This window comes from Vitis riparia, unplaced genomic scaffold (assembly GCF_004353265.1).
Source record: "Vitis riparia cultivar Riparia Gloire de Montpellier isolate 1030 unplaced genomic scaffold, EGFV_Vit.rip_1.0 scaffold478_pilon_pilon, whole genome shotgun sequence".
NCBI lineage: Eukaryota > Viridiplantae > Streptophyta > Magnoliopsida > Vitales > Vitaceae > Vitis > Vitis riparia.
The window spans coordinates 38,387-62,060 of NW_023269688.1; the positions used below are offsets into that span (position 1 = coordinate 38,387).

General features: G+C 32.9%; 2 protein-coding genes across 6 annotated transcripts; both read right to left on the reverse strand.

Moving 5' to 3' along the window:
* Positions 1–509: 509 nt before the first annotated feature.
* Positions 510–11,700, reverse strand: LOC117909941 (disease resistance protein RPV1-like). 5 transcript variants are annotated; one of them, XR_004650502.1, is made up of 10 exons: positions 11,247–11,700; positions 10,584–11,168; positions 10,113–10,454; positions 7,348–7,773; positions 6,877–7,218; positions 4,188–4,538; positions 3,284–3,975; positions 1,522–1,849; positions 996–1,192; positions 510–884 (listed from the first exon to the last, which is right to left on the reverse strand). XR_004650502.1 is itself a non-coding variant. In XM_034823988.1 (8 exons), the coding sequence occupies exons 1-7, from the start codon at positions 11,622–11,624 to the stop codon at positions 3,331–3,333; spliced, it is 3,069 nt and encodes a 1,022-aa protein (XP_034679879.1). In that variant the 5' UTR covers positions 11,625–11,700; the 3' UTR covers positions 510–1,192; positions 3,284–3,330. The 5 variants fall into 5 exon arrangements, 2 of the variants coding, with proteins under 2 accessions (XP_034679879.1, XP_034679880.1); XR_004650500.1 differs by having other exon boundaries at positions 510–1,192; XR_004650501.1 differs by having other exon boundaries at positions 510–1,198.
* Positions 11,701–11,738: 38 nt separating this feature from the next.
* LOC117909945 (disease resistance protein RUN1-like) lies at positions 11,739–15,592 on the reverse strand. The gene is made up of 4 exons (XM_034823992.1): positions 15,066–15,592; positions 12,655–13,747; positions 12,222–12,535; positions 11,739–12,124 (listed from the first exon to the last, which is right to left on the reverse strand). Exons 1-4 carry the CDS (start codon positions 15,572–15,574, stop codon positions 12,109–12,111), a joined length of 1,932 nt encoding a protein of 643 aa, XP_034679883.1. The 5' UTR covers positions 15,575–15,592; the 3' UTR covers positions 11,739–12,108.
* Positions 15,593–23,674: the final 8,082 nt, after the last annotated feature.

A 23,674-nucleotide genomic window follows, 5' to 3' on the forward strand; every position in this document is an offset into this window, starting at 1 on the left:
TAAGAAGGTTTGATTAATGCATTATGCTTTCCTCATTAATGAAAGAGAATGAAGAATTTGGTAAGGTAATGAAGTTCTAGAGGACGTTATAATGTGAGAAATGAGTAGAGAATTTTTGAAAAGTAATAGAAAATAAAGGTAAAGGAACTAAAGTGTAGGTTATAAAGCAAGGAGGTTAAACACCAGGGAAGATGTGCCACTGATAGTTACTCCTAAAGGCAATTCATAGCTCATGCATGAATACAAATAAAAACATATTTACAGTGATTCCACATAGATTTAGGTTTGAGAACCCATGGAGATATTTTACTAATAAAGTTATATTAAACCTATATGTTTTCTCATTTTCCACGAAAAATTCTCTTTCACTTTGAATAAATGATTTTACTAATAAAATGAACACAACAAATAACAGGAGATGCAAGCCCTATGCATTTGCTGTATACAAAAAATCGTAGTAATTAAATGCTTAAGCATTTGGTGTATCATCAAGCATTTAACACAAAATATCGAAGCAAGAAAATTTAAAGCAACAAATGCAATGAAGATATGAAATGGAAACACAGAAACTTTGATAGAGTGCAATTTGAAGCCAATACATTGTATAAAAAAATTACATCAAACTAACCTTTCCCTAGCTGGAGAGTCTAGCCATGAATGTGATCTTAGAGCTCCTCTGTGGATGGATCTCCAACCATTTTACAACCTTGAAGATTACAAACAAAGAAAAAGAAAACCTAACCCGATCCAGAAAAATGAGAGAACACCTCTCAAAAAAGTCTGAGATAAGTCTCCCAAATTTCTTGCCAAATGAGCTTCAATATCTCCCATAACCAAAACCTGGGTTGCTTGTCATGTGAAGGCATAAGATAACAAGAAGCAAGCTGAAAAAGGAGCTTCAAAGCACAATCAGGTCCAGACCTATTTAGAGAGCCGGGACCCTATATATAGTCCAGTAGCTAAATTTCAAAAAAGAATTTCAGTATGTGCTGGACCTCTTTAGAGAGAGTCTGGACTCTATGAGTTCAAAGTTCAGTTTTTGCTCTTTGAATGGATCGAGTTTGGACCATAAAAGTGATTGTCAAGACTTCAGATATAGATGCATCCATTTTTGTCTTCTTTTGAACTCCAGTTAGACAAAATTTCCCTCATATCGCATGCCTTATTCTTGGAGCAAAACCTGCTAAAACCACTGAAACTAACAGAAAACAAGTTAAACACCAAAAAGAGACTTGCTATGAAACTTGGTTTAAAGAGATGCATAATAAAGATCAACACTTTCAACTTTTAAATTGACATGAGGGCTGGGAGTTTCAAAATTATTTATTAAAACAAATAAATTAAAGTAAAAGTAGGAAGAAAATAATAAATAACGTTGGACCATTTAAATCACTTGACCATGTCTAATTCTACCATATAAAATTGGTTATGATTTTAAATGTTGTCAAGATGTTTTTGCTGAAATTAATTATAGCATTAAGTTCTACAAGCTCTAGTAAACCATAAAGAGAGCAGACATACTTTGTTGGAGTGTCAAGATCGAGCTCTGCCAGTGAAACGGCCGTCTTAGTTGAAAAACTAGCTAGAGACGTCTTGATCTTTTCTGATATGGGTCCTTTGTTGGGTGATTCTCTGCACCGTCACAGCTTCTCTTAATATTACAACTTGTATTTTCTTTCAGCATCTGAAGCCAATGGTTCTGATAATGATGATGATGACGACCTTGGGCATATTGAAGATAGATCCCACAACTTCTCGTTTTAAGGTCTCTGCTATTGCCACATCGATAAGAGCCCTCGAATGAAGCCTTAAAGTTCCTCCACTGGTTGGATCGATATTTATCTACAAACTGCAATTTGAGGGAAAAAGGTCACCGACAGTGCTGGATACAATGTACCATTGTCACAGCTTGTACTCTAATAAAATAAACCACCAATACGGTAGAGTTTACACATGGACTCTAAAAATACATTATCCACTAGTTCAGAATGACTACCCTGGGAAGTCGTCAATTCACATTTTGAAATGCATAATCTCTATTCTCACATTCATCATCATCACTAAATGGAACATGATGGAAGAAGAAAGCAAATCCCAAGAAATTGTTGATTTCATACCAATTCAGAGGAAGCTCTACTGTTACTTCACATCCCATATTCTGATGCTCTCCCTCTCTCTCTATCTCTATCTATATAATCAGGATGGAGTAAGGCAGGACAAGACAATTCTAAAACTCTCTTTGAATAATAATAGAAAAAAAAATACAATTTTAGAACTCTCCTTGCATAAAAATAGAAAAAATTCTCTAAAATACTCCTAATTCATTTATCTTCATCTCAAAATCATCTTATTAGGGAGTGGATGAAGGGCAACCCCAGAAAACCAACCTTATTGTCATCCCTACTTTTGTTTAGCAAAATCAATAATAAGAATTTTATAATTAAGTCATGTCATGGGTCCACCTATGCAATCACTCTCTTAATACATTCCAAAGCAATATTCAAATTGAAAATATTTCTCCTCTTAAGCTTGATTGCCCCAAATAAGATAAAATTAGAATTTTACTCAGGATAGATGAACTAACTTACTAGGATTTAGATTATGTCCCTTTTGATTAATTAGTCACTTAAAATATCATATATATTTGAGTTATTTGTGTAATTTCTACACTAAATTTGTTTAGAAAATAGTTTATGCCTCAAGAAATAATTACTCGGGGAATACTACCCTAAAGGTGGTTTATGAGTTAGAATGAATTCAAATGATTTTTGAATTTTTAGGCCTATGGATTTTGACCAAGGGTGCTTAGGGATGGAAATTTTGGTGACACTAGTTGGGTTTTTGTATCAAGCATGAGAGAATAACAATGCTAGTTTGGTTTGTGTCAATATTTGTTTAATTCCCCAAACAACAACAAACAATAAAGAGAGAATAAAGTAATATTAAAGATACAATAAAGAATTTGTGCTCTTACCAATAAGCCTTTAGAGACACTATTTGGAAACATTTTTGGTAGAGCTTGTAAATGACTTAAAACATGCACAGTTTTTTATGCATGAGGCACGCAAATCAAGTCTATAATGGTGCAAGACCGGTGGAGTAGTTTAGTTTAAACAGGTCTTGAAATTTTTTATTTTATCAATCTACTAGGATTTGTATGCAATGAAAGGAAAAAAACAAAAACAAAATAGTTTTTATAGTCCGCATAAATTTTCATGATAGCTTGAATGGGCAAACTGAAGATAGAGATGGTTGAATTACAAAGAAAGGTTTGCTGACGTACCTGGTGATATGATTTAGTTTGAAGCTTGAGATCTGTGTTGGGTTCTCTCAATCCTCTGCTTGGTCGTGTTCTGCATCATCGCAACTTTTCTTAAAATTACCATTGATATCTTCTGCTGCCAATCTATTGTCACCAGAATTCTCAGGAAGATTCAACAACATGGGCATATGGTAGTGTTCATCATGTTGGGTGTCATGAAAACCCAACGGGGTATGGTTATGTTGATGATCTTGAGAGTATATAAGATGGATCCCGCAACTTTCCACGTCATCACCCCAACCACTTTCCACGTCATCACGCCAACCACCATATCGATGATAATCAAATGAAGCCTGAAGGTGCACATATTGCTTGGAGTGGAACCTTTTCAGTATAGCCATCTTAGGACAGTACTCCACCCCCAGTCCATCAAATTCACTATCACCAATATTCGTGAAGTATCCAAAGCGCTCAAACCAAAATTCCCTGATGTCTTTTTCTGAATCCTCACAGAAGGTCAAACGACAATTCATCACAAGACGATGCGTTGTTGAACAAAGACAGAAAAATGCAAATCCGAGGAAGTGGTCATCCTGATACCAATTCATAGGAAGCTCTATTCTTATTTGGCTTCCCATTTCCTGATGCAATACCCACTCTGGAATTTCATTACTTCCAAGAATAATTCTCCTACAGTACTTGCCGTAAGGAAGCTGGACAGTTAAAGGTAACATGTAAATTAATGGCGTGGCATTGAAGAAAACATTTATAGATTAGATTAGATTGTGCATAAAATCAAGAAACCCCATTACATTACAAAACATGGTTATAATTAGAACTATTAATTGCACAGAAAATAGGAAATTGAAAATAATATAATTACTTTTGCAATTCATAGAGAAAAAAATTTCAATAAAAATTGTACCTGAAGTTGGAACCATTTGAGGAGAGAAGACCAGAGAAGACTTGATGGAGTTGATAATGTTCCCAGGTCTGTGCAGCCGCGTGCATCTATCCATTCTAGGCTTGATGGAAGCTGTGGAATTTCTTTAAGTTTCTTGCAGTGACGGATGATAAGGTGTTTCAGATTACAACATCCAGTAATACCATCAGGTATGCGATGAATACTGGTTTCACTTAGATCTAAAGATTTTAGTGATGATAGGCCCCATAAATTATTGGCGATTGCTCCATCCATCAGAAACAAGTTCTCTACGCTTTGAAAACTCCACAAGTCCAGTTTGAACCCCTTGAAAATTTCCTTCCTCTGTGATTCCTGAGAAGAAATTAGAAAATAGTAAATTAGAACTATTTATTGCAAAGAAAATAGCAAACACGAACATGAAAACGAACTTTCGTGTTCTCACGAACATGAAAGTTTCTTTTTTGAAGAATATTTTATGTTGAGCCGCATTCAATAAGATTGAGACGCGTGGCAAACAACTTTATAAAAGAGGAAAGTTCTGGAAAAGAATTCAATTTTTTTTAACCAAAACACTTGGCGCCGTCTGTACGAACAGACAAAAAGCCCCATAAAAAACGATTGGAGTTCCGATGAATTGGAGTTTCGGTGAATCGGGATGCCAGACAAGGATACAAGGATATTGACAGTCGCAGGAGAACCAACCGGAAAAACAAGACCAAAACAGGGATCACTTGAGGAACATATCTAGCACAGAAATTACGGTCATAAGATCTGAGAATTTCTTTGGCTGGCGGCCGCTGATGATACCACAATCAGAGTTTGATTTCCGAATCGTAGTGAGAAGAGTGGACCATATGACGCTGTTTCCCCATCTGGTGAAAGTTGCCTATGATTGGCCATGGATATGGACCCGGTGGAAGTGATGGAGACTTTGATTTGAGATGCTTGAGGATGAGATAGACGAGAGGCAGGAGAAGAAGGATCAAAGGGAAGAGTTTGGTTGCTTCAGTTAAAGCTGTTTGAGCCATTAATTTCACGAAACAAAGCGGGTATTTGCCGTGCAAATATGGTTTGTGAAGGAGCCTTCTTATAATGGAAAATGGGGTTTGGATTATAGATCTGCTGAGTTCAACTGGTCCACATGCTTTGGATTGTTGTAGCGGATATTGTAATGAAAGAGAGGCTGATAGAGAGTCAATCATCCAGATTTCCCATCAATAATGATGTTGCCATTGGAAAAGGTACTCTCTGTCTTTTTTAGTGCTTTAACGGATTGAAAATCAATACCATCCTTTGAAGTTCTGAAATTATTGTATTTCTATTATACCTCAAAATGATAGTAAGAATGATGGGGATGACAAGTATAATAGAAGCTTCCCCTTCCTCCACTCAAGTAGGCAGTATTTAATTTAACAAAGCTATCTATTCAAACCTATTGACTCTTAAGACTCACCGATTACTTTAAAATTTGGGGTAGGTTTTTACAAAATAATCATGAACAGGAACTCTTATTTTTCTGTACATCAAAGCCCAGCACTATTATTTTTCTCATGCTTTATGTGACATCATTGTTAGAGGCTTGTGGAAAGGTTTTTCAAATTCTTAATTAATATAGACTTCTTTTAAATATATATATATATATATATATATATATATATATATATATTATAGAATACTTTTAATCTTAGATTTTCTCAAAAAAAAAAAAAAAAAAATCACAAAGGCGAAATGGCCACTACTATGAAATGTCCACCAAGATGAAATGCCTACTAAGACGAAATGTCCACCAAGGCAAAATGCTAACTTAGATGAAATGTCCACCAAGGCAAAATGCCAACTTAGACAAAATGTCCACTAAGGCAAAATGCCTACTAAGGAGAAATGCACACAAAGACAAAATGTCCATCAAGGCAAAATGCCCACTAAGACGAAATGTCCATCGAGGCAAAATGCTCACTAAGATGAAATGTCCACCGAGGCGAAATGCCCAACAAGGCAAGTGCTCATCTAGACAAAATGTTCATCTAGGCAAAATGCCTATCAAGGCCAAATGTTTGTGTAGGTGAAGTGTCCATCTAGATATTTAAATGTCCAACAAAGCAAAAAACCTGTTGAGTCCAAATAAAGCAAAGTTCCCAACAAAAAATAATAATAATAAAATATAAATAATAAATAATAAATAATAAAGAAATAAATAATCATCATTTTTAGGAGACCAACACATAATTGAGAAAATGAGACTTTTGAATCGGTTTCATTATGAACCTTCTAGAAACAACACTTAATAAATAGTAAGTGGTCCTACCAAACAAAACATATTTTCTCTCACCTAAAAACTTCTTGACAAAGCTTATATGAGAAGAAAAAGGGGGACAAGTGAAGTGGACAAACTTCAACAAGTGAACAAATTTCACCACTAAACGAGAATTGAATTCGAGGCAAACACGAACCATCCATGTTAGCAAGAAAGCGAACTTTCGTATTCTCACAAACACGGAAGTTTCTGTTTCAAAGAATATTTTCTGTTGAGCCACATTCACTAAGATTGAGACGCGTGACAAACAACTTTATAAAGGAGGAAAGTTCTGGAAGAGAATTCAATTTTTTGAACCAAAACAAATAGTAAATTGAAATGAATATAGTTACTTCTGCAATTCATAAAGAAAAAAGATTTCAATAAAAATCGTACCTGAAGTTGGACCCTTTTATGGAGAGAAGACCAGAGAAGACTTGATGGAGTTGATAATGTTCCCAGGTCTGTGCAGCCGCGTGCATCTATCATCAGTAGGCTTGATGGAAGCTTTGGAATTTCTTTAAGTTTCTTGCAGTGACGGATGGTAAGGAATTCCAGATTACGACATCCAGTAATACCAGCAGGTATGCGATGAATACTGGTTTCACTTAGATCTAAAGATTTTAGTGATGATAGGCCCCATAAATTATTGGCGATTCTTCCATCCATCAGAAATATGAGCTCTAAGCATTTAACACTCTGCAAGTCCAGTTTGAGCCCCTTAAAATTTTCCATCCTCTGTGATTCCGGAGAAGAAATTAGAAAATAGTAAATTAGAACTATTTATTGCAAAGAAAATAATAAATTGAAATGAATATAATTACTTTTGCAATTCATAGAGAAAAAAGATTTCAATAAAAATCGTACCTGAACTTTCTTGAACCATTCGAGGAGAGAAGACCAGAGAAGACTTGATGGAGTTGATAATGTTCCCAGGTCTGTGCAGCCGCGTGCATCTATCCATTCTAGGCTTGATGGAAGCTTTGATGGAGTTGATAATGTTCCCAGGTCTGTGCAGCCGCGTGCATCTATCCATTCTAGGCTTGATGGAAGCTTTGGAATTTCTTTAAGTTTCTTGCAGTGACGGATAGTAAGGCGTTTCAGATTACAACATTCAGTAATACCATCAGGTATGTGATGAAAATTGGATTCACTTAGATCTAAAGAATTTAGTGATGATAGGCCCCATAAATTATTGGCGATTGCTCCATCCATCAGAAACAAGTTCTCTAAGCTTTGAAAACTCCACCAGTCCAGTTTGAACCCCTTGAAAATTTCCTTCCTCTGTGATTCCTGAGAAGAAATTAGAAAATAGTAAATTAGAACTATTTATTGCAAAGAAAATAGCAAACACGAACATGAAAACGAACTTTCGTGTTCTCACGAACATGAAAGTTTCTTTTTTGAAGAATATTTTATGTTGAGCCGCATTCAATAAGATTGAGACGCGTGGCAAACAACTTTATAAAAGAGGAAAGTTCTGGAAAAGAATTCAATTTTTTTTAACCAAAACACTTGGCGCCGTCTGTACGAACAGACAAAAAGCCCCATAAAAAACGATTGGAGTTCCGATGAATTGGAGTTTCGGTGAATCGGGATGCCAGACAAGGATACAAGGATATTGACAGTCGCAGGAGAACCAACCGGAAAAACAAGACCAAAACAGGGATCACTTGAGGAACATATCTAGCACAGAAATTACGGTCATAAGATCTGAGAATTTCTTTGGCTGGCGGCCGCTGATGATACCACAATCAGAGTTTGATTTCCGAATCGTAGTGAGAAGAGTGGACCATATGACGCTGTTTCCCCATCTGGTGAAAGTTGCCTATGATTGGCCATGGATATGGACCCGGTGGAAGTGATGGAGACTTTGATTTGAGATGCTTGAGGATGAGATAGACGAGAGGCAGGAGAAGAAGGATCAAAGGGAAGAGTTTGGTTGCTTCAGTTAAAGCTGTTTGAGCCATTAATTTCACGAAACAAAGCGGGTATTTGCCGTGCAAATATGGTTTGTGAAGGAGCCTTCTTATAATGGAAAATGGGGTTTGGATTATAGATCTGCTGAGTTCAACTGGTCCACATGCTTTGGATTGTAGTAGCGGATATTGTAATGAAAGAGAGGCTGATAGAGAGTCAATCATCCAGATTTCCCATCAATAATGATGTTGCCATTGGAAAAGGTACTCTCTGTCTTTTTTAGTGCTTTAACGGATTGAAAATCAATACCATCCTTTGAAGTTCTGAAATTATTGTATTTCTATTATACCTCAAAATGATAGTAAGAATGATGGGGATGACAAGTATAATAGAAGCTTCCCCTTCCTCCACTCAAGTAGGCAGTATTTAATTTAACAAAGCTATCTATTCAAACCTATTGACTCTTAAGACTCACCGATTACTTTAAAATTTGGGGTAGGTTTTTACAAAATAATCATGAACAGGAACTCTTATTTTTCTGTACATCAAAGCCCAGCACTATTATTTTTCTCATGCTTTATGTGACATCATTGTTAGAGGCTTGTGGAAAGGTTTTTCAAATTCTTAATTAATATAGACTTCTTTTAAATATATATATATATATATATATATATATATATATATATATATTATAGAATACTTTTAATCTTAGATTTTCTCAAAAAAAAAAAAAAAAAAATCACAAAGGCGAAATGGCCACTACTATGAAATGTCCACCAAGATGAAATGCCTACTAAGACGAAATGTCCACCAAGGCAAAATGCTAACTTAGATGAAATGTCCACCAAGGCAAAATGCCAACTTAGACAAAATGTCCACTAAGGTAAAATGCCTACTAAGGAGAAATGCACACAAAGACAAAATGTCCATCAAGGCAAAATGCCCACTAAGACGAAATGTCCATCGAGGCAAAATGCTCACTAAGATGAAATGTCCACCGAGGCGAAATGCCCAACAAGGCAAGTGCTCATCTAGACAAAATGTTCATCTAGGCAAAATGCCTATCAAGGCCAAATGTTTGTGTAGGTGAAGTGTCCATCTAGATATTTAAATGTCCAACAAAGCAAAAAACCTGTTGAGTCCAAATAAAGCAAAGTTCCCAACAAAAAAATAATAATAATAAAATATAAATAATAAATAATAAATAATAAAGAAATAAATAATCATCATTTTTAGGAGACCAACACATAATTGAGAAAATGAGACTTTTGAATCGGTTTCATTATGAACCTTCTAGAAACAACACTTAATAAATAGTAAGTGGTCCTACCAAACAAAACATATTTTCTCTCACCTAAAAACTTCTTGACAAAGCTTATATGAGAAGAAAAAGGGGACAAGTGAAGTGGACAAACTTCAACAAGTGAACAAATTTCACCACTAAACGAGAATTGAATTCGAGGCAAACACGAACCATCCATGTTAGCAAGAAGCGAACTTTCGTATTCTCACAAACACGAAAGTTTCTGTTTCAAAGAATATTTTCTGTTGAGCCACATTCACTAAGATTGAGACGCGTGACAAACAACTTTATAAAGGAGGAAAGTTCTGGAAGAGAATTCAATTTTTTGAACCAAAACAAATAGTAAATTGAAATGAATATAGTTACTTCTGCAATTCATAAAGAAAAAAGATTTCAATAAAAATCGTACCTGAAGTTGGACCCTTTTATGGAGAGAAGACCAGAGAAGACTTGATGGAGTTGATAATGTTCCCAGGTCTGTGCAGCCGCGTGCATCTATGCTTAGTAGGCTTGATGGAAGCATTGGAATTTCTTTAAGTTTCTTGCAGTGACGGATGGTAAGGAATTCCAGATTACGACATCCAGTAATACCAGCAGGTATGCGATGAATACTGGTTTCACTTAGATCTAAAGATTTTAGTGATGATAGGCCCCATAAATTATTGGCGATTCTTCCATCCATCAGAAATATGAGCTCTAAGCATTTAACACTCTGCAAGTCCAGTTTGAGCCCCTTAAAATTTTCCATCCTCTGTGATTCCGGAGAAGAAATTAGAAAATAATAAATTAGAACTATTTATTGCAAAGAAAATAATAAATTGAAATGAATATAATTACTTTTGCAATTCATAGAGAAAAAAGATTTCAATAAAAATCGTACCTGAACTTTCTTGAACCATTCGAGGAGAGAAGACCAGAGAAGACTTGATGGAGTTGATAATGTTCCCAGGTCTGTGCAGCCGCGTGCATCTATCATCAGTAGGCTTGATGGAAGCTTTGGAATTTCTTTAAGTTTCTTGCAGTGACGGATAGTAAGGCGTTTCAGATTACAACATTCAGTAATACCGTCAGGTATGTGATGAAAATTGGATTCACTTAGATCTAAATATTTTACTGATGATAGGCACCATAAATTATTGGCGACTGTTCCATCCATCAGAAACAAGTGCTCTAAGCTTTTAAAACTCTGCAAGTTCAGTTTGAGCCCCTTAAGATATTCCGTTATCTGTGATTCCAGAGAAGTCCCCAGGTTTGGCTGATCACTGACATAGAGTTCATCTAGGAATTTCAACCTACCAGTGTTACTCGGAAGACTCTTCTTCCCGTTTTTCAAACTTAACTTCCCAAGTTTGGTGAGATCATCAATTGAGGAGGGAAATTCTTTAATGGCACTAGTCTTATCCAAACAAAGATAACCTTGGATGGAACTGCTTTCCAGCTCCAAATATTTCTCCATGTCCAAACTCTGTACATAGGTGAATCCTATCTGCATAAAACGTCTTTGCTAAAAAGAAAAACACAGTATTAAGTAAAAAGATCATACCTGTGGAAGCCCTTGAATTTCTTCAAGCATCTTGCAGTCGCTCATATTAAGAAATTCCAGGTTACTAAGTTGAGTGATGACGACAGATATGCTGCAGATTTCTGCTCCTCTTAGAGATATCCTCTTCAAGGAAGCCAATTGCGAACCAATACTACCTAAAGATTCCAGGTTCCACTTCTCCGGATGTTTATGGAGTCTTGAACAGTTTGCAAGACGGGGAGTTGTAAGATGTCTCAAATGATAAAGGCTGCTTGGAAGAGTTGCAAGGTTTTTGCAATTATCCAGTACCAAGAGTCGAAGATCAACTAGATTTTCAATTGATGATGGTAGCCCTTTTATAGCCGTTTCACACAAAAAAAGACATTGTAAACTATTCATATTTTCGGAGATTTCGGGAAAAGCCTCTAAGTTTGAGCAACCATTAAGATTGAGATACACAAGAGACTTCAACCTACATATGCTGAGTGGAAGGCTTTCAAATTTTTGCACTCAGGCAGATCCAAGTATTGAAGTGCAGTGAGATGATCCACTGAGGAGGGTAATTCTTTTATCGCTGTCCCACCTAACTCAAGCCACAATAAACGTTTCATATTCCTTTTGATCTCTGGAAATATTTCAAGATTGGAGCAACTTGAGAGATAAAGAGTTTCAAGAGATTCCAAACACTCAACAGTGCTTGGCAAACTTCTGAGCCTTTTGCAACCTTTCAAACTCAGTAAAGTAAGTTTCTTTAGAACTCCAATAGATTGGTCAACACAGCGCAAACTTGTACAACCTTCAAGAAGTAGTGTCTCCAAATTTTTCATGCATGAGAAATTTGACACTTCGATGAGCTTCTTTGAGTGACTTAGGTCAACCACCTTCAAAGCTTGCAAACACTGACAAAAGAAATTTATTTTAATAAATAAGGTTTCCATAAACTTCAAAATTAATATAAAGTCAAAAAACTACAATATAACTAAATATTTATCATACCTTATTCCCTTTCCAAATTTTTTTATGTTACTAGATTGCAAGTTGAGTTCTACCAAGTTCTCCCCATCAAAATGTGATGGCAAGAATTTCAAAGGATATCTATCCCAATAGAGATATCTCAACTCGTAAGAGGGAAATTCAAAATTTTTGGGAAGAAGCACTTTGTAATCCCTTTTAGTAACGCCATAGTGATGACTACTCCGATAAACTTTGAATAATCTAAGATTATTCATCTGCTTGAAAGCTTCATTAGTAAACTGAATCTCTTTCGATGTAGCCATGTCTAGGAATATCCCTTCAATTGCTTTGGTCCCCTGAAAAAAGAGTAGAGAATAAGTGAGGAAGAAAAAGTGAAAACCTTGCTAAAATTATATCACCATGTATCTAATTAAACAAAAATATGTCATTGAAACTCATATATATTAGCTCTTACCATTTCTCTTCGTAATACACGATACACATCGTCAGGTTCCCATAATCTGGTCCATTTTCCCAGATCTCTAGGATACTCTTCACGAACAATTTCCCGACCCATTTCTTGTAATAGATCATGCATCCCAATGGTGCCATGGAAAAATGTTATTAGACACTTGTCACTAAGAACTTTTATTCCAATAGTTGCATTGAAACCACAACTATCTAGTATTCTAGTAACAAAATTCTCATTCTGCCCTTTGAAGAAACATGCAATATCGAGGAATAGTTCCTTCTCAAAATCATCTAACCCGTCAAAGCTTGTCCTAAGAACATTTTGGACATCCTTGTTGGGTTTTCTTTTTAGTTTACATAATTCACTTTCCCATTCTCGTATTTCTTTCCTAAAAAGAAAAGAACCCAAAACTTTAAGAGCTAACGGGACACCTCCAGTGTAATCTACCACGCGCTTAGACAATTCTACATAATGTTCTTCAGGAAGATCTTTTTTAAAGGCATGTTGGCTAAATAGTTGAGTAGCTTCCTTTTGATTTAACTCCTTAACCTCATGTAATGCATCAACTCCATGCACATTTAGCAAATGTCGATCTCTGGATGTTATGATGATTCTGCTTCCTGGACCAAACCAATCATGCTTTCCTGCTAAATATTCCAACTGTTTCGACTCATCCACATCATCCAAAACAACAAGGACCTTTTTTGTTTGGAGCCTTTCCTTTATCACTTGGATTCCTTCATGACTAGTACTTATTGTTGGATTTTTTCTCTTTAGGATACTATTAATAAGTTGTTGTTGTAATCGAACTAGACCACAATCAACTTTGAAATTTTCTCTCACATTTTCAAGAAAGCTAATTCCCTCAAATTTAGTTGAGATTTCATTATAAATAGCTTTGCTCATGGTAGTTTTACCGATTCCACCAAAACCATAGATCCCAACCATGCGAACATCATTTGATTCAACTTCTATCAAAGATTTGAGTTTTTCTAAACGGAGGTTCATTCCAATGATGTTATCTTCAACATGTAAAAGTTGATGACTCGTTTTAAGGATATCATCAATAATGTTCTCAATAACTTTTGACTCATACCTGACAATTGTAAAGAATAACAAAATATGCAATAAGCTACAATGGGTTGCAAAAGATAACAAATATGAAGTACTTAAATGGAATTAGGAGTTAATGGAATGTAAATAAAAAGGGATTAAACCACATGTATTAAATTACATATGCAAGTACAATTTCATTTTGTTATATCTAGTATACTTGTTGCAAAAAACAAAAAAAATATATAAAATTAAATAAGATTCTGTTGATTTGTGCTACTCAATTTGTTGGAAGGCTCATATAGAAGTTCATCTCTCTAGGATTGATATTACTTTCCATTTATGATGAAGGATTCTATCATGAGGGGGTTCATAGAGACAATGACTAGTTTTCCTAGAGCAAAGGCAATTTGCAAGACTAGCTTACCACCTTAGTAATGTTTTTGTTTATTTGAGCATCACTTATGACTGTCCTCTCTTTTTACTAATTTGTGTTCAAATCATGGTAACTCAACTAATAAAAACTTAAGAGTTTTGTTTCTTATAGGAGTGCAAATTCCTATTTTTATCCTGATCATGCTTTAGTCCCATTTTGGTTGTTAATGTGGTATTTGAGTATAATTATGGCAATGAAGTTAAAGGTGCATGCTTCAAGGCTAAAGGAATTTGAACAAGGGAAAGAAGATGAGATGAGGAAGCACAAACCAAGAAAGCCAAGGAAAAGAGGTTAAAGATGTTATATTGAGTTGTCTTAATTTTCATTTGAATACCAAAGTCAATACTACATGCAAAAGGAAGCTCATATCGGTTTGCCATTTTAATGTGGCATGTACAAGTTTAAGTCAGAGACTTCCAGAAGCAATATCGAAAATTCCGATACAGGACGATAGAATATCAAAAATTTTAAACAAGCTCCAAAAGCACAAACCAAGAAAGCAGAAGAAAAGAGGTTAAAGATGTTATATTGAATTGGCTTATCATTTTCTCATATTTGATTTTAATATGGAAAACAAAAAAAAAAAAAAAAAATCAATTATAATTAAAGTTATTTGAAAACTTTTGTATTTTAAAATTATTTAATTTTTTATATGAAAGAATTAAAATAAGTAAAATTAGTTTCAAATAACATATAAAATTATTTGTCCTTCTAATTAATATTGGTTATAAAGAACTTTGAAGCAAAATAAATCTAAAAGCTTAGGAAATCTATGTGAGAAATCACAAATGGCAAAAAATCAAATTCCATACAATTCATAAACTTTGGTTTTAGAAGAACTTATCCCAAGTTTTAAAAGTAATAAAAAATAAATAAATTTAAAAAAATCCTAAATTAAGTAAAGGTGAAGACAATTTATACTGACCGATAATTTCGCAGATCATATCCCGCTAGATTGCCTGCTTCTGTCAAGGCCATCCTCCACTTTTGAATCTCCTTTTTCTTTTCTTGGTTGGCATCTTTTTGGTGATAAGCAAATGCTTTTCCATACCCCCCACTTTGTCTTCGCACTTCTGATGGATCCACATCATAGAAAATTGGAACAACTCTTCTTTGCTTTGCTTTCATACACTCGATAATTTTGACAAGCTCGTTTAAACACCACTTAGAGTAAGCATAGTTTTTCGAGAAAATGACATAGAAAACCTTTGATTCCTCGATGGCCTGAATGAGTGCTTCTGCAATGACTCCTCCTGTCTCAAGCTCTTCATCATCTTTGAAGGTGTTAATTCCATTTGTAACTAAAGCACGGTAGAGATGACCCGTAAAATTTTTACGGGTGTCTTCCCCTCTGAAACTCAAGAACGCATCATAACTCGAAGGAGGAATAGAAGTAGAAAAGGAAGAGGGTTTTCGGCTGCTAGTGGAAGCCATTGTTGGATTGTGCTTGTGCTAAACTTTCAAGAGGGTTACGAAGGATTAAATTCTTAAGGAATAAAACTTCTTTTTATAGACTGTTGATCTTGTTGGACATGAAAGAAAGCAGGAAGTTTCAGCCAAATTATATCACTTTTGTTGTACTCCTTTAGCATTGACGTTGAATGAAGACTTGCTGGGTCACCTTCCCCACTTTGCTTTTGTCCTGAAGCACTCTCGATGGTGGGTTCCGAGTAAATTAAAGGAACCTTCCGCCAAAGACTTGCCATCGTCTCTCTCTCATTTTTCCTTTTTTTTTTTCTTTTTTTTTTTATTTTTTTTTAAGCTTGCTTATGTACTTGTTTTATAAACTCGTTCACTTGTTAAATGCATTCATTTCCTTTTTATTTATTTATAAGTAAGTTTTCTCATTATCAATTTATCAAATGAATATGAAAATTACATTTTAGAGGGGAAAATCAGCAATAACAATGAGCTATAATATTTTAAAATTTTACATTTTTTTTATTTTTGAAAAATGAATATTAATAGTAAAAAATAAATAGAAAATGAATGAATAATAATTTTTAAGTAAATAATATAATGATAAATTAATAAATGCTAGCATTAATAATACAAACATAAATAATATTTTTGAAAAAAAAATTATGATTTTTTAGTAAATATCAGATAATTCTATTAATATTTTAACACAATCATTAATTTTATTCTTTTTTATTAAAAAAATGAATAATATTTTAAAACATCAGAAAAATAATTGTGTAATACCCAGAGGTATATTACTTCGACTATGAAGCAAAAGTTTATATAGTTTTCTTATAAATTTATTGACTTTATTTAATTTTTTTATTAAACTTCAAGCTTCTTATTAAAAAATAATAATATTTTAGTAGGTATCTTAGAATTATATGGATATTAATATTTTAATAAAATCATAAATTTTATTCCTTTTTGTTAAGAATACATAATAATATTTAAAAAAAATAGAAAATAAGTATGTAGTATGATACCCTTATGTCTATAGATTGTATTACTCGTACTATTGACCAAAAATTTATGAAAAGTGCTTCAATTGATGGTTTCATACTATAAAAAGGCTATTAGGGTCACATCACTCTGCATTTGCCCTGACATGATTATTATATGCTTTGAATGAAGACTAGACCAGACATCACTCTCTCGGCGGAGGGTTCCACGTAAATTAAAGGAAACATCGCGGCCCGCTCTGGTTAGCTGGCAGGTCATTTTCTGTCCTTTCTATTTTTCTGCTTCTTTCTTCTTACCCTTTTTCCTTGTCCTTTCCCTCCTGTTTCTTTTGAAGCTTTCTTTTTGGCTTGAGGTCCGTGATGCCCTCTGTTAAAAAAATAGTGCTTTGTCATCAAGTCTCTACTCTATTCCGTAAGCATTGGCATCCAATGAACAACTCCGGAGGAAACCTCACCTTCCCCAATCCCCACTTTGCCTTTGCCGTAATGTAAGTATTATATATTCTCTCCGGCATTGAATGAAGACCAGAGCAAACAACACTCTTATCGTGTTGAGTTATAACATTTTAAGATTTCACATGATTTTTTATTTTAGAAAAATGAATATTAATAGTAAGGAATGAATATAAAATGAATGAATAATCAGTTTTAAGTAAATAATATAATGATAAATCTAATAAATACTAGCATTAATAATACAAACACAAATAATATTTTTCTTTAAATATTATTATTTTTTTAGTAAATATCATAAAATTCTATGAATATTAATATTTTAACACAATCATTAATTTTATTCTTTTTTGTTAAGAATAAAGAATAATATTTTTTCAAAAAATTGAAAAATAATTGTGTAATACTCTTATATTTAGAGGTGTATTACTCCGACTATTAAGCAAAAATTTATAGCTTTCTCATAAGTTTGTTAACTTCATTTAATTGTGTAATATTCTTTATAAAAATGAATCTATATTAATTAGGTTTTTTAGACACCTTCCAACAATCTTAACCTTGGGTCAAATTCCATTAACCCAATCTTCCATCTCTCCAATGATATGAGTTTTTTTGTATCATATCCCAAAAATAGAACAATCAACTTCACCTTAAACTTAAATTCTTTTGTCATGTGCTTGTGAGCTTTGTTCTCTTTGACTTTTCCAAAAATCATCAACTTAAGCTTTGATACCAATTTGTTGCGTCGATAGAAGCTTTAATGCAAAGATAAAACAATTCACATAAAGATATACAAGGTTTTAATGTGGTTTAACCAACCATGCCGACATTCATAGATGAGAGAATCGTTCCACTATACCATAAAGAATATTACAAATGACATAAATTGATATGACTATTGGGTTCTAGAAACATTTCATATTTTCTCATTCTCTGTATCTACACCCTAAGCCATGAGTCTTTTCGTTCCACCAAGTATCTCTCATCCTAACACAAGGATGAAATAATTCATACAAAGGTACACAAGGTTTTAACATTGTTCAACCCAATGATGAAAATATCGATAATCACGGATATATCGGTACTTGGATTTTACAGATATATTAAAGATATATTGGTGAATATTTTGACATAAAATATCGATAGACCAAAAATCGATCAAAACTTATGAAAATGTAAGAAAAAAACTCTTAAAATGAAATTAGAAGTATAATAGACATTTTAAAGTTGTTTTGTTTAAGAAATTGATATATGTATGATATGATTTGCGATATTAAATTTAATTATATAGTGTCGATCGATAAGAAATGTGAATTTTGTAAATGTACACTCATTATGAAGTTAAATTATTACAAATATACTAATTATATTATTCAAATATATTACTATGTTAAGTTAATTTACTTATCTCTATTGAAAATGTATTAATTAATTATAAAATATAGTAATTTAAATTCAATGCTATATTAATTTAAAAATGTACTAAGTTAATTTATTCTCAATATACTATTATTACACTTGAATATCAAAATAAAATAAAATTATTAATTTAAAACTCAATTATTGTAAATATACTAATTATGTTATTTAAATATATTTATGATTTTCATTTTAAAATATAAGTACATTTTGATACAAAATATTTTTATTCAAAAATATTAATAATTTTATTTATGATTTTATATTTGTTTTATATTTAATTAGTATACAAAATAAATTATAAGATAATTAAAATTAATTTATTTATAATAATTTAATTTTTTTTACTAATTTTTCACCAATATATCTGATATATCCGATATATCTCCGAAATTTCAGCAATATTTTCCCACTTAAAGCCAATATTTTGATTGTATCGCTCATATATCTGTGATTACCGATATATATTATTGAAATATCGCCAATATTTACCGATATTATGTCAGACGATATATCTTACCTATATATGGTATCCATCTTCTTCGATACACGATATATCAATAATATATCGTCGATATATTCCGATATTTTCGTCCTTGATTCAATAGACTATGTCTACATCCATGGATGAGAGAGAATCATTTCACTATAACATAGAGAAAATATTATAGATAACATAAACCAAATATAACTATTAAGTTCTCGAAACATATCATGTTTCCCAATTTCTTGTATCCACACTATGAACTATGAGCTACCTCGCTTCAGCAAGTATTTCTCATTCTTTCTCACATCTTTATCTACCCCACATAATCTCTACATGTCTTTACCTACAATATTTATAAAAGTATTCCACATAACTTTTTTTTTATTCTATAAGGAAATTTCATATTACAATAAAATATAAACTTCAGAAACATTCTATACAATATTTTTACAAAAAGAAATTTATACTAATTAGAAATTTGAGACATTTTTCAACAATTTCCACTTTGGATCAAATTCCATTGAATTGGTCTTCCATCTCCTTTGATACACCTTTTTGTATCACATCTTGATTAGAGAACAATCGACTCCACCTTCAATTAAAATGCCTTTTGTCATCCTCTTGTGCGCTCTGTTCTCTTTAACTCTTCCTGAAATTCTAAGTTTTAATATTAGTTTATTGTGCCAAACTGATATCATAGATATATATAAATACATTTTTTATTTTAAAAATAATAACATTTTAGTATATATCAAAGAGTTCTATGGACATTGATATTTTTATAAAGTCATAAATTTTATTCTTTTTGTTAAGAAAAAAAAATAATATTTGAAAAAAATTAGAAAAATAAGTGTGCAATACCCTTATATTTATAGATGTATTATTTCGATTATTGAGCAAAAATTTATAGCTTCCTCAATAAGTTTGTTAACTTCATTTAACTTTCTTATTAGAAAATGGATCAACTCCAAATTAAATAAGACTTAATGTTTTAAATTTATTAACAAAGCCAATGGTTTTTAAAATAATTTGAAGCTAAAAAACTAAGCTAATTAATAATAGAATTTTCTATATTAAAATTGGTTCAAAATGATTGCTAGTTTTCTTTGTGCAACAATTGTAATATTTAAAATTTTATCATTAGATATATTGTGCCAATGGAAGCTTTAATGCAAAGAAAGTTACTTCAATAACACAAATATAAAACAATTCACACAAAGGCATAGAGGTTATTATATGGTTTAATCAACCATGCCTTCATCGATGAATGAGAGAGAATCATTCCACTATACAATAGAGATATTATAGAAGAGAGAAATCAAATACAACTATTGGATTTTTGAAACATCTCATATTTCCCCACTTTGTGCATCTACACCCTAAATGGCAAGTCCTCTTGCTCTATCAATGTCTCCTATTTTTTCTCATATCTCTATCTATCACGTATAGTTTTTACAAGCTTATTTTATATCATAACCTTTTCTCCTCATAACCGGTGATATTTATAGAGATATTCCTAATAACTTTCCTTAATCTATCAGGAAATCTAAAATTACAATAACAAACCAACTTAAGAAATATTCTATACAATAATCCTTACAAAAACGAATACATACTAATTAGGAATTTAAGGCACTTTCAAACAATATTTACCTTGGATTAAATTCCATTAACTCAATTCTTCATCGCTTTAGGTTACACATTTTTTTGTATCACATCCTAACAAGAGAACAATCTACTCCACCTTCAACTAAAATTCCTTTTGTCATCTGCTTATGTGTTTTGCTTTTTTTAGTTCTTCTAGAAATCTTAAAGTCGGGTTTTGATACCAATTAATTGTGCTAGTGGAAGTTTTAATGCAAACAATGTTAATTCAAGAATATAAAAATAAAATAATTTACACAAAGGTACACAATGTTTTAACGTGGTTTGACCAACTATGTCTATATCCACAGATGAAAGATAATCATTACATTATTCCATAAAAACTATAACAGATGAGAGAAATAAGATATAACCATTAGGTTCTTGAAACATCTCATGTTTCCTCACTCCTTATATCTACACCATGAACTACGAGTCATCTCACTCCAATGGGTGCCTTCCATTCTAACACAAAAATAAAAAAATCAACACAAAGGTACACAAGGTTTTAACATGGTTCGACCAATCATACCTACATCCATGGATGAAAAACAATCATTCCAATATATCACAGAGAGAATATTACAAATGATAGAAACATATGCAATTATTGGGTTCTAAAACATCTTCTATTTTCCTACTTCTTATATCCACACCCTAAACCACAAGCTTCTTCGCTCTATCGAGTGATTCCCATTTTTCCTCATATCTTTGTCCTCCTCGTATAATGTTTATATGTGTATCTCCATCTCATAACCTTTTCCCTCATACCCAAAGATATTTATAGAGATATTCCTAATAACTTTACTTATTCTATAAGGAAATCTAATATTAGAATAATATATCAACTTAGGAAATATTCAATACAATAATCCTTACAAAAAAAAAATCTATACTAATTAGGAATTTTGAGGCATTATCGAACAATCTACATCTTGGATTAAATTCTATTGCATCAGTTTTCCATCTCCCTTTATTCACCTTTTTGTACCATATCTCAATTAAAGAACAATCAACTCCACCTTCAACTAAAATTTCTTTTTTATCCTCTTGTGTGTCATGTTCTCTTTAACTCTTCTAGAAATTGTCAACTTTAGCTTTGATACCAGTTTGTTGTATCAACAAAATTTTTAATGCAAACAATGTTAGTTCAATAATACAAAGATAAAACAATCCACACAAAGGTACACAAGGTTATAACGTGTGAACCAACATTTTTCACATGCGTCCCCATTAGATTGGCAAAACTCACTTTTTATTGGTGAAAAATTAGTATTTTGGAAAAAATCGAATTCGTCACTTATTTTATTTTATTTTTAAAAGGGAAAATAAAACAAGAAAGAAAACCCTAAAAAATGTGACTCTATAGTTTTGGAAAAGCATGTTGTCGAAAAGCCCGAAATTGGATCTGGGGATTAAGTTACCTATTGAAAAGGTACCTCAAAGAGGTAGCACCTCTCTAAGCGCTAAGGAGGTCTCTACTAGTCGAGTTAAGAAAAATATGACAATTAATCAGTTGATTATGGATACCTAGATAAGTTAAGGTGATCTCAAAATTCGGTTAACTCTAGCATGTCAAACAAGAATTCAAAACATAACCATAAAAGAAAGGATAGTGTGCGTACTTGAACCGCAACTTAAGCGCTATCATAATATGGTGACCTATGAGACAACAAAGGTATAGTTGGACGATCAATAAGATAGCAAACTGTCTAGACACTATCTTCCCAAAACTCCATAGACAAATTTGCTTGAAAGCGAAAGGCACGTCCCATATTTAAGAGATGGTGTTTGCACTTTACAACCCCATTTTGTTGAGGTGTGTATGTACAAGAATGTTGAAAAATAGTGCCATGACTATAAATAAAAAAAATGCATAAAGGTGAATTCATTTGCATTACAGTACGTACAACCTTGATATCACGATGAAATTGAGTTTTAACCTAAGAGAAAAATAATTTCAACAATAATTGTGTTTAAGACTTAAAACTTGTGAGATGAATCCAAGTAAAATGAGAGAAGTCATCCATGATAGTTTTAAAAAAAAAAACCATGCCCTAGAATGAGATTGGACTTTGTGAGGTCCCCAAATATCACAATGAATTAAATCAAAAAGTGCATTAAATGAGATTGAACTATGGAAAAAAAAATAAATGTGTTTGTTTGGCTTAAGGACAAATGTCACAAACATGTTGAGAATAAAAATTATTTCTGGAAAGGTCTTGGATAAAATTAAAGTGATGCGGATGGCAGATGCCCTAGCCGTTGATACTAAAGTTTAGAGGTACAGTTGACACTATGAGCTAGGTGAGAATTCTGGTTGGATGTGAGGTAGTATGAGCCATCATGTTACTTACCCCGTCCAATCATCTTCTTCGTAGACACGTCTTGTACCACATAAAAATCAGGGTAAAATGTCACATTACATCTCAATGCTTGAGTAAGCTTGCTAATTGACAACAAATTAACTTCAAATTTTGGAACATGCAACACCCCATAAAAAATCAAGTCAGATGATAACTCCATAGACCTAATCGATTTGACTTCAACTTGACCACCATCAGGTAGTTCCATAAAATCATGATTAGTATTCAATTTATTTTGACAGTGGTGACTTGGATATGTGATCGGTCACACTACTATCCACAATCCAATGTAAAGTTGAATGTGAATTATATTAAGCATTATTGCAAGTGGATGTGGTTATACCTGTACTATTTGCGAAAAGTTGATTATTACCATTCTCTTTTCGAGCAAAGCCATGAGTTGATCATATAATTCCTTAGTAGTAAATGCAACTACCCCTATAGTTGGTCCTTTGATTGGTTCCACTGTATTAGTGTGAATGTTGTGTACATCTAGTTTCTTTAGCTTCACATTCTTGCCATGCAATTTGTGACCAACTGGAAACCCATGTAAATAATAACAACAATCAACAAGGTAGTCAAATTGATTGCAATAGTTGCACTTGAGTTGTTTTCTTGAAGTCCTATTTTCTTGCATCGTGGAAGGTTAACTTGTTTGGGCGACTTATGTCATCTAATGCAAATGAGTCAGTTACATTGCATGATGGCCAATATTAGGCTCACATTAGGGGCCTGCATTAGC

Bases quoted from the DNA above. Each gene is read 5' to 3' on its own strand.
- LOC117909945 (XM_034823992.1), bottom strand. From the start codon at position 15,574: ATGGCTTCCACTAGCAGCCGAAAACCCTCTTCCTTTTCTACTTCTATT. The intron at 13,748-15,065 runs GTCAGTATAAAT...TACAATTGTCAG, and splicing joins TATGATCTGCGAAATTATCG to GTATGAGTCAAAAGTTATTG. The intron at 12,536-12,654 runs GTAAGAGCTAAT...CTCTTTTTTCAG, and splicing joins GTGTATTACGAAGAGAAATG to GGGACCAAAGCAATTGAAGG.
- LOC117909941 (XM_034823988.1), bottom strand. From the start codon at position 11,624: ATGAATAGTTTACAATGTCTTTTTTTGTGTGAAACGGCTATAAAAGGG. The intron at 10,455-10,583 runs GTACGATTTTTA...CCGGAATCACAG, and splicing joins AATGGTTCAAGAAAGTTCAG to AGGATGGAAAATTTTAAGGG. The intron at 3,976-4,187 runs GTACAATTTTTA...TTAACTGTCCAG, and splicing joins TCAAATGGTTCCAACTTCAG to CTTCCTTACGGCAAGTACTG.